This window comes from Rhinopithecus roxellana, chromosome 20, assembly GCF_007565055.1.
Source record: "Rhinopithecus roxellana isolate Shanxi Qingling chromosome 20, ASM756505v1, whole genome shotgun sequence".
Lineage (NCBI taxonomy): Eukaryota > Metazoa > Chordata > Mammalia > Primates > Cercopithecidae > Rhinopithecus > Rhinopithecus roxellana.
In genome coordinates, this window is record NC_044568.1 from 79,198,732 (window position 1) to 79,216,344 (window position 17,613).

The following is a 17,613-nucleotide window of genomic DNA, read 5'->3' on the forward strand; positions in this document are numbered from 1 at the left end:
AAAAACAGCCACAGATAATACATAAACAAATGAGTGTGGCTGTGTTCCAATAAAGTTTTATTTGCAAAAAAATGAAATAAAATTTAAAAAAGGACAGCAGGCTAGATTGGGCCCACAAGGCCATCATTTACCAACCCCTGCTACAAATTACAGTTCACAAGCCACTTGCAGAGCTTTCAAGCAGACCTTCCCGGAGTCATTACCGCATATTGCTCCTGTGTTCCTGGATATGACAGCGGCGACCTAAGAAGAAGAAACAAATTAATTGTAATTATCAAGCTCTTTATTGGGACTTGTTCAGCCAGAAGTCATCCTAAATCCGTGGTTCCATTAGCGTGCCACTAGTTCAAGGCATATTTTAAAGACTTCCTCCTCCTTTACTACCATTCTTCACAGATGACTACAGTTACGAAAACAAAAAATAAAACAAAAAAAACCCTAAACTATTACTTAGTATTTTTTAAGTATAACACTTTACTTTCAAACCTACTTCTATTTTTACAAACCCTAATTCTTCAAATGCCAAAAAAAAGGTTAAAAATAGTACAGAACCACTAACAATATTTGATCCAATTTACTGCAGTATAGAGAGAATGTCTCCTTCCCAGGAAGGAACAAAGAGGCCCTTCTGCCTGGACATGTCCATCCAAACCACAGCTGTCTCATCACTGACATGCTTCAAGAAGTCCAATTAAACACTGAGCTTCTGAACAGACACGTCTGATCACAGAAGCCCTCTGTGCCGCCAGATGTTCATTTTCAGTCACTTTCCACTCAGCAGCACTCTTCTTAGAACAAATTCAAATTCCTCAGTCTAACATTTTGGGGGAGACTAACAATTGTAGCCCTAAAAGCCAGCAACAGTAAGACTTGCTTCCAAATGCAAGAATGTTCAAATGGACGAGAGAAAAAAATATTGCTAGAATATGGAGTTTCTAACCCAAATTAACTGGACCTATTAAACGTGACTAAAGAGTTCTTACCCTCCACAAAACATACATCCACATCAAAGAATTAAGACGTGGCAAGAACACAAGAACTCTGAAGCTCTTACTGTATGAACTGCAGTCCTTCCTTAATGTTCTGCTGCCTTTTTCTTCTCTCCTCGGACACACTGGACATGTTATCCCACACATCCACTTTCTAAAGGAGCAATCTGGAAAGAAACAAGGCAAAAAAAGCACATAAGGTACCAGGGCCCCTGGACTCCAATCAAAACACCCATAAATCCAGACCTTGTCACACAATCGGCTATGGACACGTCCATTTCTGACTTGACTCCAGGGTCCTGGACAGCAGGGACCCTATGGGAGTCATCTTTGTGGGCCCCCTATGGTCCAGCACACCATAATCACACCGTTTTCACATTCTTTTTTTGAGACGGAGCCTCACTCCATTGCCCAGGCTGGAGTGTAGTGGCGTTATCTCGGCTCACTGCAACTTCCGCCTCCTGGGTTCAAGCAATTCTCCTGTCTTAGCCTCTTGAGTGGCTGGAACTACAGACGCCTGCCACCACACCTGACTAATTTTTGTATTTTTAGGAGAGACAGGATTTCACCTTGTTGGTCAAGCTGGTCTCGAACTCCTGACCTCAAGTGATCCACCTACCTCGGCCTCCCAAAGTGTGGGATTATAGGTGTGAGCCACGGCGCCTGGCCAGTTTTCACATTCTTTAAGGCTGAATGGCTATACAGACTTCATATACCCCTCCTGAGCAGTCTCCAGGAAAAAGTCATGTCTCCCCTTCCTTTCCTCTTCCCTCCTTTGGCTTCAGGTTTTGTTTTTCCCCTGTCTACATGCACGCATAAGCTGTCCCTAGAACAGTTCCAGCCTTGTTTTGCTTCTGGAAGCTCTCCAGAAATAAAAGGGTTTCACATCCGCTTGCCTCCGAGGGAGTCTGACTTCCTTGTAAGCCAAGTTTAAACCTTATACATATTTTGTCCCACAGACTTCCAAAATGATTATTGTTGATACAACAGATAAAATAATGATATAAATAAAGTTACTTCTATTGGAATGTTCTGGATATTAAAATGTTACCTTCGATATAACACTTGCAAATGTCAACACGTATCATTCTTTTGGGCCCCACCTCCACTAATCAATGTTCACTGAGCAGTTCCCCAAGTTCAAGGAGAGCCACAGAGAAGAGATCTGAGAGAAAACATCATCTCCCGGTGGCCCAAACGAGTTTCTCAGCGGTAGCATTCTGGGCTAGCTAAGTACTTGTCTTGTGATTGCAGGATGTTGGCAGTATTTCTGCCTCTACCCACTATGCCTGTAACCCCTCACCCCAACCCCACTCACAACCAAAAATGTCTCCAGATATTGTTAACTGTCAGGGTGGGGAAAGCACAATCGGCCACAGTTGAGAACCACTGACACCTAAAGTTAAGACAACATCTTACACATAAACCATGTATTTGGACCTAGGTGACAGGAAGGGAAATTCCACTCATGTTTCAAACACATTGCTGAAATTTTTTAGTTTCATTATTGCTTGGCATTTGCAGTTTTATTTTTAAATCTCTTTTTTTTTTTTTAAGTATAAGGGTGAGATGGGGGTTGGAATGTTCCAAATGCTGGTAACTGGTGCTAATCCCTTTCTTCTTTGAAACACTGTCAGTTCTCAATATTTTTGTCCTATAAAGTTGGTACTTTACTGAAGTGTTTACATGGGAAAGGATATGACATAGGGGACTTGCTTTAAAATACTCCAGCAACAAAAAAAGGCCGGGGGGAGCTGGGTGTGAGGTTGGGAGGAAACAGCAGAACACTGATAACCATGGGAGAAGTGCAGGGGATTCTTCCGTACTAGTCTCTGGACCTTGTATATGTTTGAAACATTACAAAATAAGAAGTTTAAGAAGTCCATGACATTAGAGTAAAATGACACTATTTCTGGGATGTGCTTTTAAAACAGTTTAGCCAAAAGGCAGGTAGCTGGGTGGAAATAAAACAAGAATGCCAAAAATACGGATAATGGTTCCAGCTGGATGAGGGGGCATGGAAGCTCATTCCGCCCTTCTATCTACTTGGACATGTCCACCCATGTCCTTACGAGAAGCGTTTTGTTTTTTTTTTTAATTTATATATTTTTTAAAAATGTATAAATGTTTTTTAAAAATTTATATGTACAAAATAATTTAAGGAAGCACTATTTGTAAAAGAAAAAGACTTTTAAAACTAACTCAGGCCACTCATGGTAGCTCACACCTGTAATCCCAGCACTTTGGGAGGCAAACGCAGGAAGATCACTTGAGCCTAGGAGTTCAAGACTAACCTGGGCAACACAGGGAGACCCCCATCTCTACAAAAAATTTTAAAAGAGGCCAGGAGCAGTGGCTCACGCCCGTAATCCAGTACTTTGAGACCGAGGTGGGTAGATCACCTGAGGTCAGGAGTTCGAGACCAGCCTGACCAACATGGAGAAACCCCATCTCTACTGAAAATACAAAATTAGCCAGGCATGGTGGTGTGTGCCTATAATCCCAGTTATTTGGGAGGCTGAGGCAGGAGAATCACTTGAACCTGGTAGGCGGATGTTGCAGTGAGCCGAGATCGCACCATTGCACTCCACTGGGCAACAAGAGTGACACACCGTCTCAAAACAAAACAAAACAAAACAAACAAACAAACAAAAAAAAAAAAGTTGGTGGGGCGTGGTGGTTCATGCCTGTAATCCCAGCACTTTGGGAGACTGAGGCGGGTGGATCACCTGAGGTCAGGAGTTCCAGACCAGCCTGATCAACATGCAGAAACCTACTAAAAATACAAAATTAGCCAGGTGTGGTGGTGCATGCCTGTAATCCCAGCTACTCCGGAGGCTGGGGCAGGAGAATCGCTTGAACCCGAGAGGTGGAGGTTGCGGTGAGCTGAGATGGTGCCACGGCACTCCAGCCTGGGCAACAAGAGAGAAACTCCGTCTCAAAATAAATAAATAAACAAAAAATATAAAGATTAGCTAGGCATGGTGGCATGCACCTGTAGTCCCAGCTACTCAGGAGGCTGAGGTGGGAGGACTGATGGAGCCTGTGAGGTAGAGGTTGCAGTGAGCTGTAATCATGCCACTGCACTCCAGCCTGGGTGACACAGTGAGACCCTGTCTCAAAAAAATAAATAAATAAATAAATAAAAATAAAGTAACCGGGTGTTGTGGTGCATACCTGTAGTCCCAGCTACTCAGAAGATGGAGACAGGAGGATGGCTTGAACCCAGGAGGTCAAGGCTGTAATGAGCTACGATTGGGCCACTGCACTCCTGCCTGGGTGAGAGAGTGAGACCCTGTCTCAAAAGTAGTATTTTTTAAAAAAACTTACCTAATGTCTATCAAAAACGAAATGCCTGAAGAAATTATAGGAAAAAAAAAAAGATGAGGCACGTAAGTGTCCATGATATGACCTGTTTTGTTTTGTTTTGTTTTTTGAGACGGAGTCTCACTCTGTCAAGCAGGCTGGAGGGCAATGGCATGATCTCTGCTCACTGCAACCTCTGCTTCCCAGTTTCACGCCATTCTCCTGCCTCAGCCTCCCAAGTAGCAGGGACTACAGGTGCCTGCCACCACGCCCAGCTAATTTTTTGTATTTTTAGTAGAGACGGGGTTTCACTATGTTACCCAGGATGGTCTTGATCTCCTGACCTCGTGATCCGCCCGCCTCGGCCTCCCGAAGTGCTGGCATTACAAGTGTGAGCCACTGCGCCTGGCCATTTTGGTTTTTTTAAGTGGCAGGTAGGTATATATATTGACATATGCTTGTGTAGACATAAAATAGCTCCAGATGAAATCATAGAGACTATAGCAGTAGTAGAAGACTGAGGGCTGGAACAGGGGTAGGGCGAGGTCTTTTCAATTTATATGTTTAAAACTTTTGTTTTATTTGGAGCCACGTAAATGAATTACCTCTGTACAAAAATTAAACAAATTTTTTAAAGTTTATGTATCCTCTGAGCCCTTCCTTGGAAAGATGACTTAAGGGACCACCGGGCTTTTGTTTGTTTTAGCTAAAACAGGGCAATTTACTTAGAGTTCGAACTGTAGAGCTCAGAGGAACCCAGAGTAGTCTTCAGGGTGCCAGAGCAGTCAGGCCAGAAGGAGGGAACCAAAGAAAAGGATGCCTGAAACCAGGACGACGGCCATACTGTTCAGTGAATGATGTACCTTTCTCTCAGCCTCTGTCTAGCCAAGGTGGGGAACTGGTTTGAGGTTGCCTCAGAAAGTTAATCTGCTGGTTAAGAATGTACTCCTGGGTACTGATATCTGCCAAGTTTATAGCCTTAAAGCTATTTTCCCCAGAAAGTGTTAAGAGAACCTCGAACCTCAACCTTATACACAAAAGGCGTGTGGCAAAGAGCTGACACCACAAGTAAGTGATTGAAAGGAAATGGAAAAAGGATACAGACGTTTTTAATGCACAAAATACACCCCTTTATATGTTTAAAGATCTAGGATCATAGTATCAGGAATACTGAAATATAACATGACAGAGGATTTCATCTTCAGTCGTTTTTTAAGTTTCCCCAAAAACTTTTATTTTGAAAGTTCTCAAACACACAGTAAAGTTAAAAAAAAAAAAAATTACAATACTGTATACCCAAATGTACAATTAATGTTTTGAGATCACATCTGCCCATCTTTATTTACCTGCTCATCCTTCAGTTTATTCATCAGTCCATCTTACTGTTTTAACAAATTTCAAAGTGACCTGCAGACACCTAAACATCTCAGCACACACTTTATTAACTAGAGATCAATATTCGCTTACAGTTTTGTTTTTCAAGATAAAACACACAAATCTTAATGTGAATTTTGACAAACTCATGTGACCCAGAGCCCTATCAGGATATAGACCAGCACTTTGGGAGGCCAAGGCAGGAGGATCATTTGAGCCCAGGAGTATGAGACCAGCCTGGGCAAGATGGAGAGACACCATCTCTATAAAAAAAACAAAAAAGAAAAAAAGCCAGGTGTGGTGGTATGTGCCTGTAGTCCTAGCTACTCAGGACTTCTAAGGCAAGAGGACTGATTAAGCCCGGGAGTTGGAGGCTGCAGTGAGCTGCCGACCGCGCCACTACACCTCAACTTGGGCAACAGAACAAGATCTTGTCTCTTAGAAAACAAAAGATACAGACCATTAACTGTCACTCTAGGGAAAATTCCCTCATGCCCCTTCCCCAAACTACTACGGTAATTTCTTTTTTCCTCACCATTTATTAGTTCTACCTGTGAAATAACCTGCCCCCCACACACACCCCTTTGTGTTTTGGGTTTTTTTGAGACAAGGTCTTACTGTCATCCAGGATGGAGTACAGTGATGTGATCACAGCTCACTGCAACCTCGAACTTCTGGTCTCAAGCGATCCTCCCCCATCAGCCCCTTGAGTAGCTGAGATTACAAGTGTGCCACCATGCTCAGCTAATTTTTTTAATTCCACAGGGATTAAAAGCATAGGGACTGGCCAGGTGGGGTGGCTCATGCCTGCAACCCCAGTACTTTGGGAGGCCGAGGCGGGCAGATCACCTGAGGTCAGGAGTTTGAGACTAGGCTGGCCAACATGGTGAAACCCTGTCTCTACTAAAAATACAAAAATTAGCCAGGCGTGGTGGCACATGCCTGTAATCCCAGCTACTCGGAAGGCTGAGGTAGGAGAATCGTTTGAACCCGGCAAGGGGTGGTTGCAGTGAGCTGAAATCATGCCATCGCACTCCAGCCTGGGGGACAAGAACAAGACTTTGTCTCCAAAGAAAAAAAAAAAAAAGCACAGGGATTACAGGTGTGAGCCCCCTTGTCCAGCCCCATACTGCTTTTTTTAAATAGAAAAAAAGATGTTTAAAAATATACCATCTTGCCGGGCGCGGCGGCTCAAGCCTGTAATCCCAGCACTTTGGGAGGCCGAGACGGGCGGATCACGAGGTCAGGAGATCGAGACCATCCTGGCTAACACGGTGAAACCCCGTCTCTACTAAAAACTACAAAAAACTAGCCGGGCGACGTGGCGGCGCCTGTAGTCCCAGCTACTCGGGAGGCTGAGGCAGGAGAATGGCGGGAACCCGGGAGGCGGAGCTTGCAGTGAGCTGAGATCCGGCCACAGCACTCCAGCCTGGGTGACAGAGCGAGACTCCGTCTCAAAAAAAAAAAAAAAAAAAAAAAAAAAAATACCATCTTATTTTTGGATCCTGTTAAAATCTAGCCTCAATTTTAAAGAAAGAAAAAACTTTACAAAGTCAAACCAACCGTCTCTTTTCTTACTCAGCCTCAGCAGCACTCCCTCCTCGGGGCCCCTCCCTTCAACTTCCACCTCACAGCCCTGGCTAGGTTTGTCCCTACCTCACAGGCCACTCCGTCTCCTGAAGGCTGAGGCTCCATCTCCACAGACTTCTCACCTTGAGAGCCCTGAGGACCCACTCTTGAGATCTCCCAGAGCCATACTCTCCCATACAGGGCCTCCCTCCACCAGATAGATGTCAAATGCCCTCATCGAGGGCCCCATGACAACTCTCACATCCATCCCAAGGCAGACCCTCCCGCCTGTTTGAAAGTTCCATTTGAATTTCTCACAGACATCCCAAACTGTCCATTTTAACATGACAGTGAAAAGGAATGTCTCCTTCCCACCCAATCACTTAGCCACCCATTTGCCCTCCTGGAGGGCCACCAACCACTGTTACCAGTCTCAGAAAAGTCCTGACAAATATATATATACATATATCTTTTTTTTTCTTTTTTTTTTTTTGAGATGGAGTCTTGCTTTGTCACCCAGGCTGGAGTGTAGTGGCGTGATCTCAGGTCACTACAACCTCCGCCTCCTGGGTTCAAGCGATTCTCCTGCCTCAGCCTCCCAAGTAACTGGGATTACAGGTGTGCGCCACCACACCCAGCTAATTTTTGTATTTTTAGTAGAGATGGGGTTTCTTTTTTTTTTTTTTTTTTTTTTTGAGACGGAGTCTCGCTCTGTCGCCCAGGCTGGAGTGCAGTGGCCGGATCTCAGCTCACTGCAAGCTCCGCCTCCCGGGTTCACGCCATTCTCCTGCCTCAGCCTCCCGAGTAGCTGGGACTACAGGCGCCTGCCACCTCGCCCGGCTAGTTTTTTGTATTTTTTTAGTAGAGACGGGGTTTCACCGTGTTAGCCAGGATGGTCTCGATCTCCTGACCTCGTGATCCGCCCGTCTCGGCCTCCCAAAGTGCTGGGATTACAGGCTTGAGCCACCGCGCCCGGCCAAGAGATGGGGTTTCACCATGTTGGTCAAGCAGGTCTCAAACTCCTGACCTCGTGATCTGCCTGCCTTGGCCTCCCAAAGCGCTGGGATTACAGGCGTGAGCCACCGCGCCTGGCCCGACAAAGATATTCTATAGAACGATTCTGTATCTTGATTGTGGGAGTGGTTACATGAATTTACCCATGGGATAAAACTGCATAATACTACACACACACACACACACGAGTGCTGGTTAAAACCCAGTGAGGCCCGTAGTTTGGTTAACAGTATTATACTAATGTCAATTTCCTGGTTGTCTGACAGTGTGCTACAGTTACATGTCACCATTGAAGGAAGCAGGGGTGAAGGGTTCATGGGACTCTATGTACTACTTTTGCAACTTCCTGTGAGTCTATAATTATTTCAAAATAAAAAGTTAAAAGTATTCTGTGTATATGTTTTTTTTGTTGTTTTTTTTTTTTTTTTTTTTTTTTTTTTGAGACGAACTCCCACTCTGTCACCCAGGCTGGAGTGCAATGACATGATCTCAACTCACTGCAACCTCTGCTTCCTGGGTTCAAGCAATTCTTCTGCCTCAGCCTCCCAAGTAGCTGGGATTACAGGCGCACACCACCATGCCTGGCTAATTTCTGTTATTTCTGTAGAGACAGGGTTTCACCATGTCAGCCAGGCTGGTCTTGCACTCCTGACCTCAGGTGATCGGCCTGCCTCAGCCACCCAAAGTGCTGGAATTACAGGCATGAGCCACCGTGCCCAGCAGTGTATATGTTCTTCTTTATTCAAACTGGAGCTAAAAGCGAGTTCTGTACCCTACTGTCTTCATGGAGTATCTAATCAGTGTGTTTTCAATATGCACTCAGCGTTCTATGATATGGCTGTACCATAATTTTATCAGGCCTCTGGTGATGGACCTTCTGGTTGTTTCCAATCTTTAAAGGTCACCATGTGCACGGGGCATTTCATACATATCTAAGTAACCCTTTAAAGAACTTTTATAGGATAGGCCGGCCATGGTGGCTCACGCCTGTAATCCCAGCACTTTGGGAGGCCGAGGCAGGCAGATCACTTGAGGTCAGGAGTTCCAGACCAGCCTGGCCAACATGGTGAAATCCCATCTCTACTAAAAATATAAAAATTAACCAGGTGTGGTGGCACACGCCTGTAATCCCAGCTACTCAAGAGGCTAAGGAAGGAGAATCACTGGAACCTGGGATGTGGAGGCTACAGTGAGCAGAGATTGTGCCACTGCATTCCACCTGAACTTAAGAGCGAGACTCCATCTCAGAAAAAAAAAACAGAATTTCTAAAGGATAAAGGCCACGTGTATTTATTTTGCCAGCTACTGCCACAATACACTGAGCGATACTCCCACCAACAATGCACAGGATTCCTGGTTCACTGCTTCATTCAGGCATTATCAAATGTGTGAATCCTTGTTAACCAAAAAAGTGAGAAACAGCGTGGCAATGTGATGAGGCTGGTTTGTTTTAATCTCATTATCAAGGCTGAGCATCCTTTCAGATTCAAGAATCATCTGTACTTCCTTGTCTGTGAATTGTTTGCTCATATCCTCTGCTCATTTTTCTTCCAGGCTGAGCTTTACTTATTTATGGAAGCTCTTTATATGTTGAGGAAAATAGTCCTTTCTGATGTTGGTGTTTTTTCCAATTTGATGTCAATCTTTTGACTTTGGTTACTTTTGACAGCAAAAGTTTTTCACTGTTGTTGTTGTTTTCTGAGACGGAGTTTCACTGTTATTGCCCAGGCTGGAGTGCAATGGCACGATCTCGGCTCATTGCAACCTCCACCTCCCAGGTTCAACCGATTCTTCTGCCTCAGCCTCCCGAGTAGCTGCGATTACAGGCGTGCGCCAAAACGCCCAACTAATTTTGTATGTTTAGTAGAGATGGGGTTTCTCCATGTTGGTCAGGCTGGCCTTGAACTCCTGACCTCAGGTGATCTTCCCACCTCGGCCTCTCAAAGTGTTGGGATTACAGGGGTGAGCCACCGCGCCCAGCCTTTTTTTAAATTTTTTTTTTTTTAAGTAGCTGAATTTATCAGTATTTCCTTTTATGGCTCCTAGATTCTGACATACTCAGAAATACTTTCCCTACTCTGAGATTATAAAATACTCACTCCTCTCATATTTTTTCTAGTACATGTTTCATCTTGAAGCATTTTTTAAATCTACCCCACCATTTTACTACAAAGAGTGATGTAGGGGCCGGGCGCGGTGGCTCACGCCTGTAATCCCAACACTTTGGGAGGCCAAGGCAGGTGGATTACCTGAGGTCAAGAGTTCGAGATCAGCCTGGCCAACACAGCGAAACCCCGTCTCTACTAAAAATACAAAAATTAGCTGGACACGGTGGCAAGCGCCTGTAATCCCAGCTACTCCGGAGCTGAGGCATGAGAATCCCTTGAACCCAGGAGGTAGAGGGTGCAGTGAGCCAAGATCACGCCATTGCACTCCAGTCTGGGTCACAGAGTGACATTCTGTCGCAAAAATAAATAAATAAAATAAGTAAAAAACAAAAATAAACATCAGCCCAGACTTGGGGCACCTTCTCGTATGTAGTCTCAGCTACTCAGAGGCTGAGGGAGGAAGATCGCTTAAGCCCAGACGTTCAAGGCTCAGCAAGCTATAATCACACCACTGCACTCCAGCCTGGGTATACTAGAGCAAGCCCCTGTCTCTAAAATAAATTGTAAAACACACACACACACCCTAACTCTTGCACTCTGCTTAAGACCCTTCAGCGGTTGCTCGGGACGCTGGATGAAACCTTGCCTCCATAGGGTGACCTAGCAGACCCCCTTCCTCAAGCCATGCAGCTCCTCCCTCCCCGAGCTTCACACATGAGGCTCCTGTCACACTGACCTTTTAAGAGCTCCCAGAACAAGTCAGGCACTCCATGCTTCTAAGTCACTGTGTTTGTTGCTCCATCTGCCCAAAATACACTTCCCAGCTCTCCACAGAGCTGGCTCCTTTTCATCCATCCAAAAGTGGGCTTAAATAACACCGTTAGGGACCTTCCCTTGCCACCCTAAACTGCTGCCTCACCCCAGTCTCACCCTTCTTATTCACTTCAGCAGGTACCTGGTACTTCTTAGCCTTCATTGTAAGAACAACATCTGGGTGCAGCTCAACAAATGCTTGAACGAAAGAATGAAGTAAGCGGCCCAGTGTAAAGAGAATGCCTCATGCAAAGTTCAGAGACCCAGGAGATAGAAGCTGGCAAAACCATTCACAAGAAGCAAGCATGGGCCGGGACCGGTGGCTCATGCCTGTAATCCCAGCACTCTGGGAGGCCGAGGCGGGCGGATCATGAAGTCAAGAGATCGAGACCATCCTGGCTAACACAGCGAAACCCCGTCTCTATTAAAAATACAAAAAATTAGCCGGGCGTGGTGGCAGGCACCTGTGGTCCCAGCTACTCAGGAGACTGAGGCAGGAGAATGATGTGAACCCGGGAGGCGGAGCTTGCAATGAGCCGAGATTGGGCCACTGCACTCCAGCCTGGGTGAGACAGCAAGACTTTGCTTCAAAAAAAAAAAAGCAAGTGTGAAGGAGGGTGCCCGGTAGGAAATGACTGCCTGCAAACAGAGCTGGCTATGGTGGGGCTCGGCCTCCAACCCTTTGGGGGAACAAGCTGGGAAGTGAATTAATATAGTGGGAACTGGCTGGAGACAGCGACTGAAAAAAACCTGAAACTATAAGCAACTCCTCAAGGTATACAATGACAAGTTTCACTGATCCCCTCTCCTCCTAAATAAAAAAGAATTCCAGGGAAGAAGGCACTTTGTTTTTTGTTTTGTCTTTGAGACAGTGTCTCCCTATGTTGCCCAGGTTGCAGTGCAGTGGCATAATCACAGCTCACTGCAGCCTCGACCTCCAGAGCTCAATCCTCCCACCTCAGCCTCCCAAGTAGCTGGGACTACAAGCACATGCCACTATACCTGAATAAATGTTGTATTTTTTGTAGAGACAGAGTCTTACTGTATTGCCCAGGCTGGTCTCAAACTTCTGGGCTCAAGCAATGCACCCACCTTAGCCTCCCAAAGTATTGGGATTACAGGCGTGACCCATGCCTGGCCCAAGGAGAGACACTTTGAACAGTTCATTTTAAAGCAAGCAACTCAATTAAATAGGAATTTCATTAAATTAACTGAACTCTTACAAACTGGAATATCATCTCTCTGGGATCAGCTGATTTAAAATTTGTTACTAATCTTGAAGTTATGTAAGATCTCAAGGTATCCTGGATCTTCAGAATTCCCTTACTATTTACTCAGTGCCTGGTAGCTTAAACTCATTATCACAAAGTCTAGTACAATGTTGGTAACTAGACAAATATATCCACACCCAGGAGTTTTTGACCTTACATGGTAACTTTAGAAACTAGCTCTCATTAACAGAAGACATCAAGGTAAGGGAAATGTGACTGCAACATACTGAGACAGAAATAGTAGCTCTTACTGGATGCCAAGCACTGTTCTACATGCTTTATACGTATTAAGTCATTTAATCCTCCTGCTAACCTTAAGTGACAGGTACTATAAAGAAACTGAAATACAGATAAGTGACACAACTGGCCCAGGATTACAGCTAGGAAGTAGCAGGGCTCGATTTCAAAGGCAGACAGCCTGGCTCCAAGCCTGAGTGCCTATCCACCTGGCTCTTCTGCACATTACGTGCCAATGACGCCTGGAGGGCAGTGAGCACCTGTCTAGGGTGACCCTGGGCTGGGCTCTGAAAGACAAATATGGCTCTGATGAACAGGTGGGCACTTTAAAGCCATTCAGGAGAAACGAAAGAAACACATGCATGCGTGTGCGCACGTGCACACAAAAAGATATGCTCAACAGACATCACTTAACGCAACTCAGACAAAGTGACGAAGCAGAGGGCTTTCACAGGAATGCAGTAGGCCAGGAGTCAGGACATCACTCCAAGGAAAATCTTTCAAGGGGATATGCTGCACCCAGAACATAATGTATTTAAATACAAATAATATTAAAACAGCCTTACAAGACGTGCTAACACAGGATCAAAGACTGAATGCAGTGCAGAGGTCACCTAGCACAGCATTTGTACTTTTGCCTAAAAAGGTATCACTACATTTCAAGTGAAAAATTACAGGCTGGTTACAGCGGCTCCTGCCTGTAATCCCAACACTTTGGGAGGCTGAAGTGGGAGGATCACTTCAGGCCAGGAGTTTGAGACCAGCCTGGGCAACATAGGAGACCCCATCTCTACAAAAAAACTTTTAAAAGTTAAATGGGCATGGTGGCGTACACCTGTAGTGCCAGCTACTCGGGAGACTGAGGTAGAAGGATTGCTTGAGGCCAGGACTTTGAGGTCGCAGCAAACTATGACTATGCCACTATACTCCAGCCTGGGTGTCAGAGCAAGATCCTGTCTCAAAAAAAAGGGAGTTGGGGGGAGGAAAAATGATACTTACCAGTCCATATTCAATTCTATCCTCAGACTGAAGCCTCTCTATGTAATATTAATAGCTTTAAAAACAGTAACTACAAAGTAGTTAAAGTATCCTTATTGTCATCCTTGTTTGGCAATAGTATATTAACCGGCTCTTGCAACACTTACAAAAGCACCTGGGGTGCAATGCAAGCCTCAGAAGGCTGCAAACCCAGGTGATAAGACATTAAAGATGTTGAAGCTCCTACTGGATACTTTATGAAACAGTTTCTCCCTTTTACTGCAAAGGAAAACTTCATGAGAGACGGTATGCCAAACAACAGCAGGAAGGTAATGTTACATTTTGGCTGGAAGGTAATGTTACATTTTGACTGGAGTTCTTCCCCGCACCCCCCCCCCAGGAACTATTCACTTTGAAATTGCGGTCAGATTTCAGATTTTGTAAGATACAATGTCTGTCAAGAGGCTCCGCAGGCAAAGAGCCTCCCTCTGCACCCAAGCCCTGCTAAGTGGTGGTTTCCAGGAACTTCTCATCTTATCTATGACCTCTGTATGGAAGAACTCAACAGGAATATTTCATGTAAAATCTTCATGATAAATGATTTGCCTGGGGACACTCATACCACCAAGATGTGCCCAAGACCGCCAGCCAAGGAAATCTTCCCAACCAAGTAACTGCTGACACCTAACCCTAACACACACTCACCTTCTTACCAACTGTGCCAGATTAATGTCCTGCTCCAAATTCGGGCCTTTTCAGAAAACACAAAGCTTCCCACTTTCTATTTGTGAAAAAGTAACCGTGTTGCTTTACATAAACGAAAATCGCCTCATTTAATATGTCTTCTGTGTACATGTAAACTAAAACATGTTATCACTAGCAGTTAACTTTTAAACTTCTGGATTAATACTTTAATATTTCCTCCTTAAAATTATCTAAAATTTCTTCTTGATTTGCCAACACCTCACTTTAATTTTCATAAGGATTCTGGAGAAAAATATTTTCACTAAAAAAAAAAAAAAAAAAAAAAAAAAAGCAAAACAAAACACTTCAAGACATTATCTAGAAGACAAAAGTTTGCTCACATCATACTGTCTCTAGAAAGCACTTTCTAGGGTATCTGTGGCAACAGGATACAGACATCTTTTGTTTCTTTCTTCCTTTACTGAAATGCTCAAAACTTTCCAACAGTCACTCTCACCATCCCTAGAATTGAGAATTTCTATAATTGATTCCTTTCCACTTACATTGACAATTTAATCCACCCCAATTGGCAGGTTTTAAAATCAGTCAGAATTAAGAATTGTGGAACAATGTAGCTGACAAATCACCATTCTTATTTGCAAAAACTGACAGAACCTGGGGAATGGGAAAGGAAGAGGGTGTAGGTCTGTGTAAAACCCACAACTAAAATTCACAGTAACATGAAGGCAAGAATTCTCCACTTCATTTGGATGGCAGAAAATCAATGGGCTCTTTGCAGAATAAACACACACATCCACACGCAAAGACACACACACAAATATTGATAATATTCAGCCTCAATAACTCATGATCTCATTCTGAGCCAAACCTCATATAACTATTTGTAGCCTCCACCATACAGCAGATAGGGAAAATTTTTCAACAGGGAAAATACTGTCCATTAACCTGAATTATTCTGCAGATTAGGACAAGACCCCATTGTGCAATTCAGTTCAATAGTTTGGCTCAGGATGAGAAGGAAGAGGCAGTGGATTCTTTGAGAGCCTTAAGGGAAGGAGGCCACATGCCATCAGAGAAGCAGGAAAGATAAGCAGATAGACATGTGTTCTCAGGGCCACCACCCTTTCAGATGCCCCAGCTAAGCGCTGTCCAGTCAAAATACTATATAAAATACACAAAATGAAGCATACATGTCATTGTATGTATGTATGTATGTATGTATGTATGTATGTGGAGAGGGAGTCTCGATCTGTTGCCCGGGGAGGAGTGCAATGGTGCAATCTCTGCTCACTGCAACCTCTATCTCCCGGTTCAAGCGATTCTCCTGCCTGAGCCTCCCCAGTAGCTGGGATTACAGGCATGTGCCACCACGCCTGGCTTATTTTTGTATTTTTACTAGAGACGGGTTTCGCCATGTTGGCCAGGCTGGTCTCGAATTCCTCACCTCAGGTGATGCACCCACCTCATCCTCCCAAAGTACTGGGATTACAGACATGAGTCACCCCGCCCGGCCCATACATGTCATTTTAAATATCCAAATAGCCACACTAAAAAAGGGAAAAAGAAAAGCAGTGAGATTAACTTTTGTTTTCTTGTTTTGAGACAGTGTCTCGCTCTATCACCCAGGCTGGAGCGCACTGGCACAATCTCGGCTCACCGAAGCCTCAATCTCCTGGGCTCAAGGGATTCTCCCACCCAAGCCTCCCGAGTAGCAGATTCTCCCACCTTAGCCTCCGGAGTAGCTGACTACAGGCGTGCGCCACCACGCCCGGTTAATTTTTTGTATTTTTTGTAGAGACAGGGGCCTGACTAAGTTAACGCAGGCTGGTCTTGAACTCCTTGCAATCAAACGATCCGCCTGCCTTAGCCTCCCAAAGTTTTGGGATGACAAGCATAAGCCACTGCATCCTGCCAAAATTAATTTTAATGATAGATTTTCGTTAATCCAATTTGTCCCAAACATGACCATCTCAATATGCATTTTAAGTATAAGAGATTACCAATGACCATCTTTACGTTCTTTCTCATCCTAAGTCTTTAAAATCAGATGTACGTTTCACAGCTGGGACCACAACTCAAACTGGCCCCATTTCGTGGGCTCCATCGTCCCAAGCGGCCGGGGGTCAGTGGCCACCGTACTGGGCATGGCAAGGTCCTTCGTGGTTCAATACCGAACACAGGCAACTCCTTTTCATCCCTAGACAGGTGGGAACAGGAAAATCCCCAACTCCTGGCACATCCACCCAGTCCCCACGCAGGCGCGACCTCGGAGGCCCCGGCCGGGCCTCAGGCAGCCCCACCCCTGCGCTGCCCAGGCCTGACCGGAAGCCCCGCTGATGGGAACTGACAGGTCCCGGTCCCGGTCCTCCCGGGCGGCGCCCCCGCCTCCGCGGACCCCAAGGCCTCTCCCCGCCCGGCCCAGGGCTGCACCCCGCGCGAAAAAAATAAAAAAAGAAGAGGGGGTAAAAAAGAGGGATGAGCCCCAAATTAATGCGCCAAGCTCTCCGCCGGCATCCTTCCCGCCCCCAAGCCCAAGACGCTGACTCGGGGTCCCGGCGATCACCAGAGCAGGCAGAAATAACGAAGACAAATGGTTCTTTTTAGTGAAATCACCAAAACAGACATTTTGCCGAGGAACGGCAGGCAGAAGTGGGTCACGTTATTCTCGGTGAGGGAAGGGGACGGCGCGCCCACCCGTCCCTCCGCGCGCACGGGCCCCGGCCCCGCTCCTCTCAGGGTCCTCTCGGGTCCGCGGGCCCCGGACCCCGCCGCCCCTCCCCCTCCCCGCCCGCCGTCCGTTAACGGCCGCGCGCGAGCACGAGGCGGCGGCGCGCGCGCGGGCGCGCGCTTCTTTCACCCCGGCGGCGCCCCCCTACCCCTACCTGTGGGGACGGCGCGCCGGCCGGCGGCGGAAGGCAGGCGGAGGCGGGCGGCAGCAGGCGGGCGGCGGTGGCGGCGGTGGCGGCGGCGGCGAGGCCCGGGTGCGCGCTCGCAGCTCTCCCTCGGTTAGCGGCGGCTGCGGCGGCTCGGCTGCGCCCGCGGCGGCGCCCTCTGGCGGCGGGAGGCCGCACTTGCCGCCCGGGAGACGCCGCCATTGGCTGCGCCGGAGCTACGGGCTGGGGGCGGCGGCGCCACGTCTGACTGGGGGCAGGGACCTGGGCGCGCCGTTCAATCCGGAGCCCCGGCGTCGAAGCGCGGCCCACCGGGGGAGCCAATGGGAAGGCCACGTTGTGCACTGGACGCGCTGGG

At 46.4% G+C, this 17,613-nt stretch overlaps 1 protein-coding gene across 1 annotated transcript in view; it reads right to left on the minus strand.

Annotated features, from left to right (window-relative positions):
• The window catches only part of ZC3H7A (zinc finger CCCH-type containing 7A), a 48,118-nt gene extending 30,731 nt beyond the window's left edge, over nt 1-17,387 (minus strand). Inside the window, exons 1-3 of the mRNA XM_030924932.1 lie at nt 17,247-17,387; nt 1,055-1,156; nt 204-243 (exon numbers count right to left, since the gene is read on the minus strand). Of these exons, the coding sequence (XP_030780792.1) occupies nt 204-243; nt 1,055-1,122 (108 nt within the window). The 5' untranslated portion in view covers nt 1,123-1,156; nt 17,247-17,387. The remainder of the gene's footprint in view (nt 1-203; nt 244-1,054; nt 1,157-17,246) is intronic.
• Between the last annotated feature and the right edge of the window lie 226 nt (nt 17,388-17,613).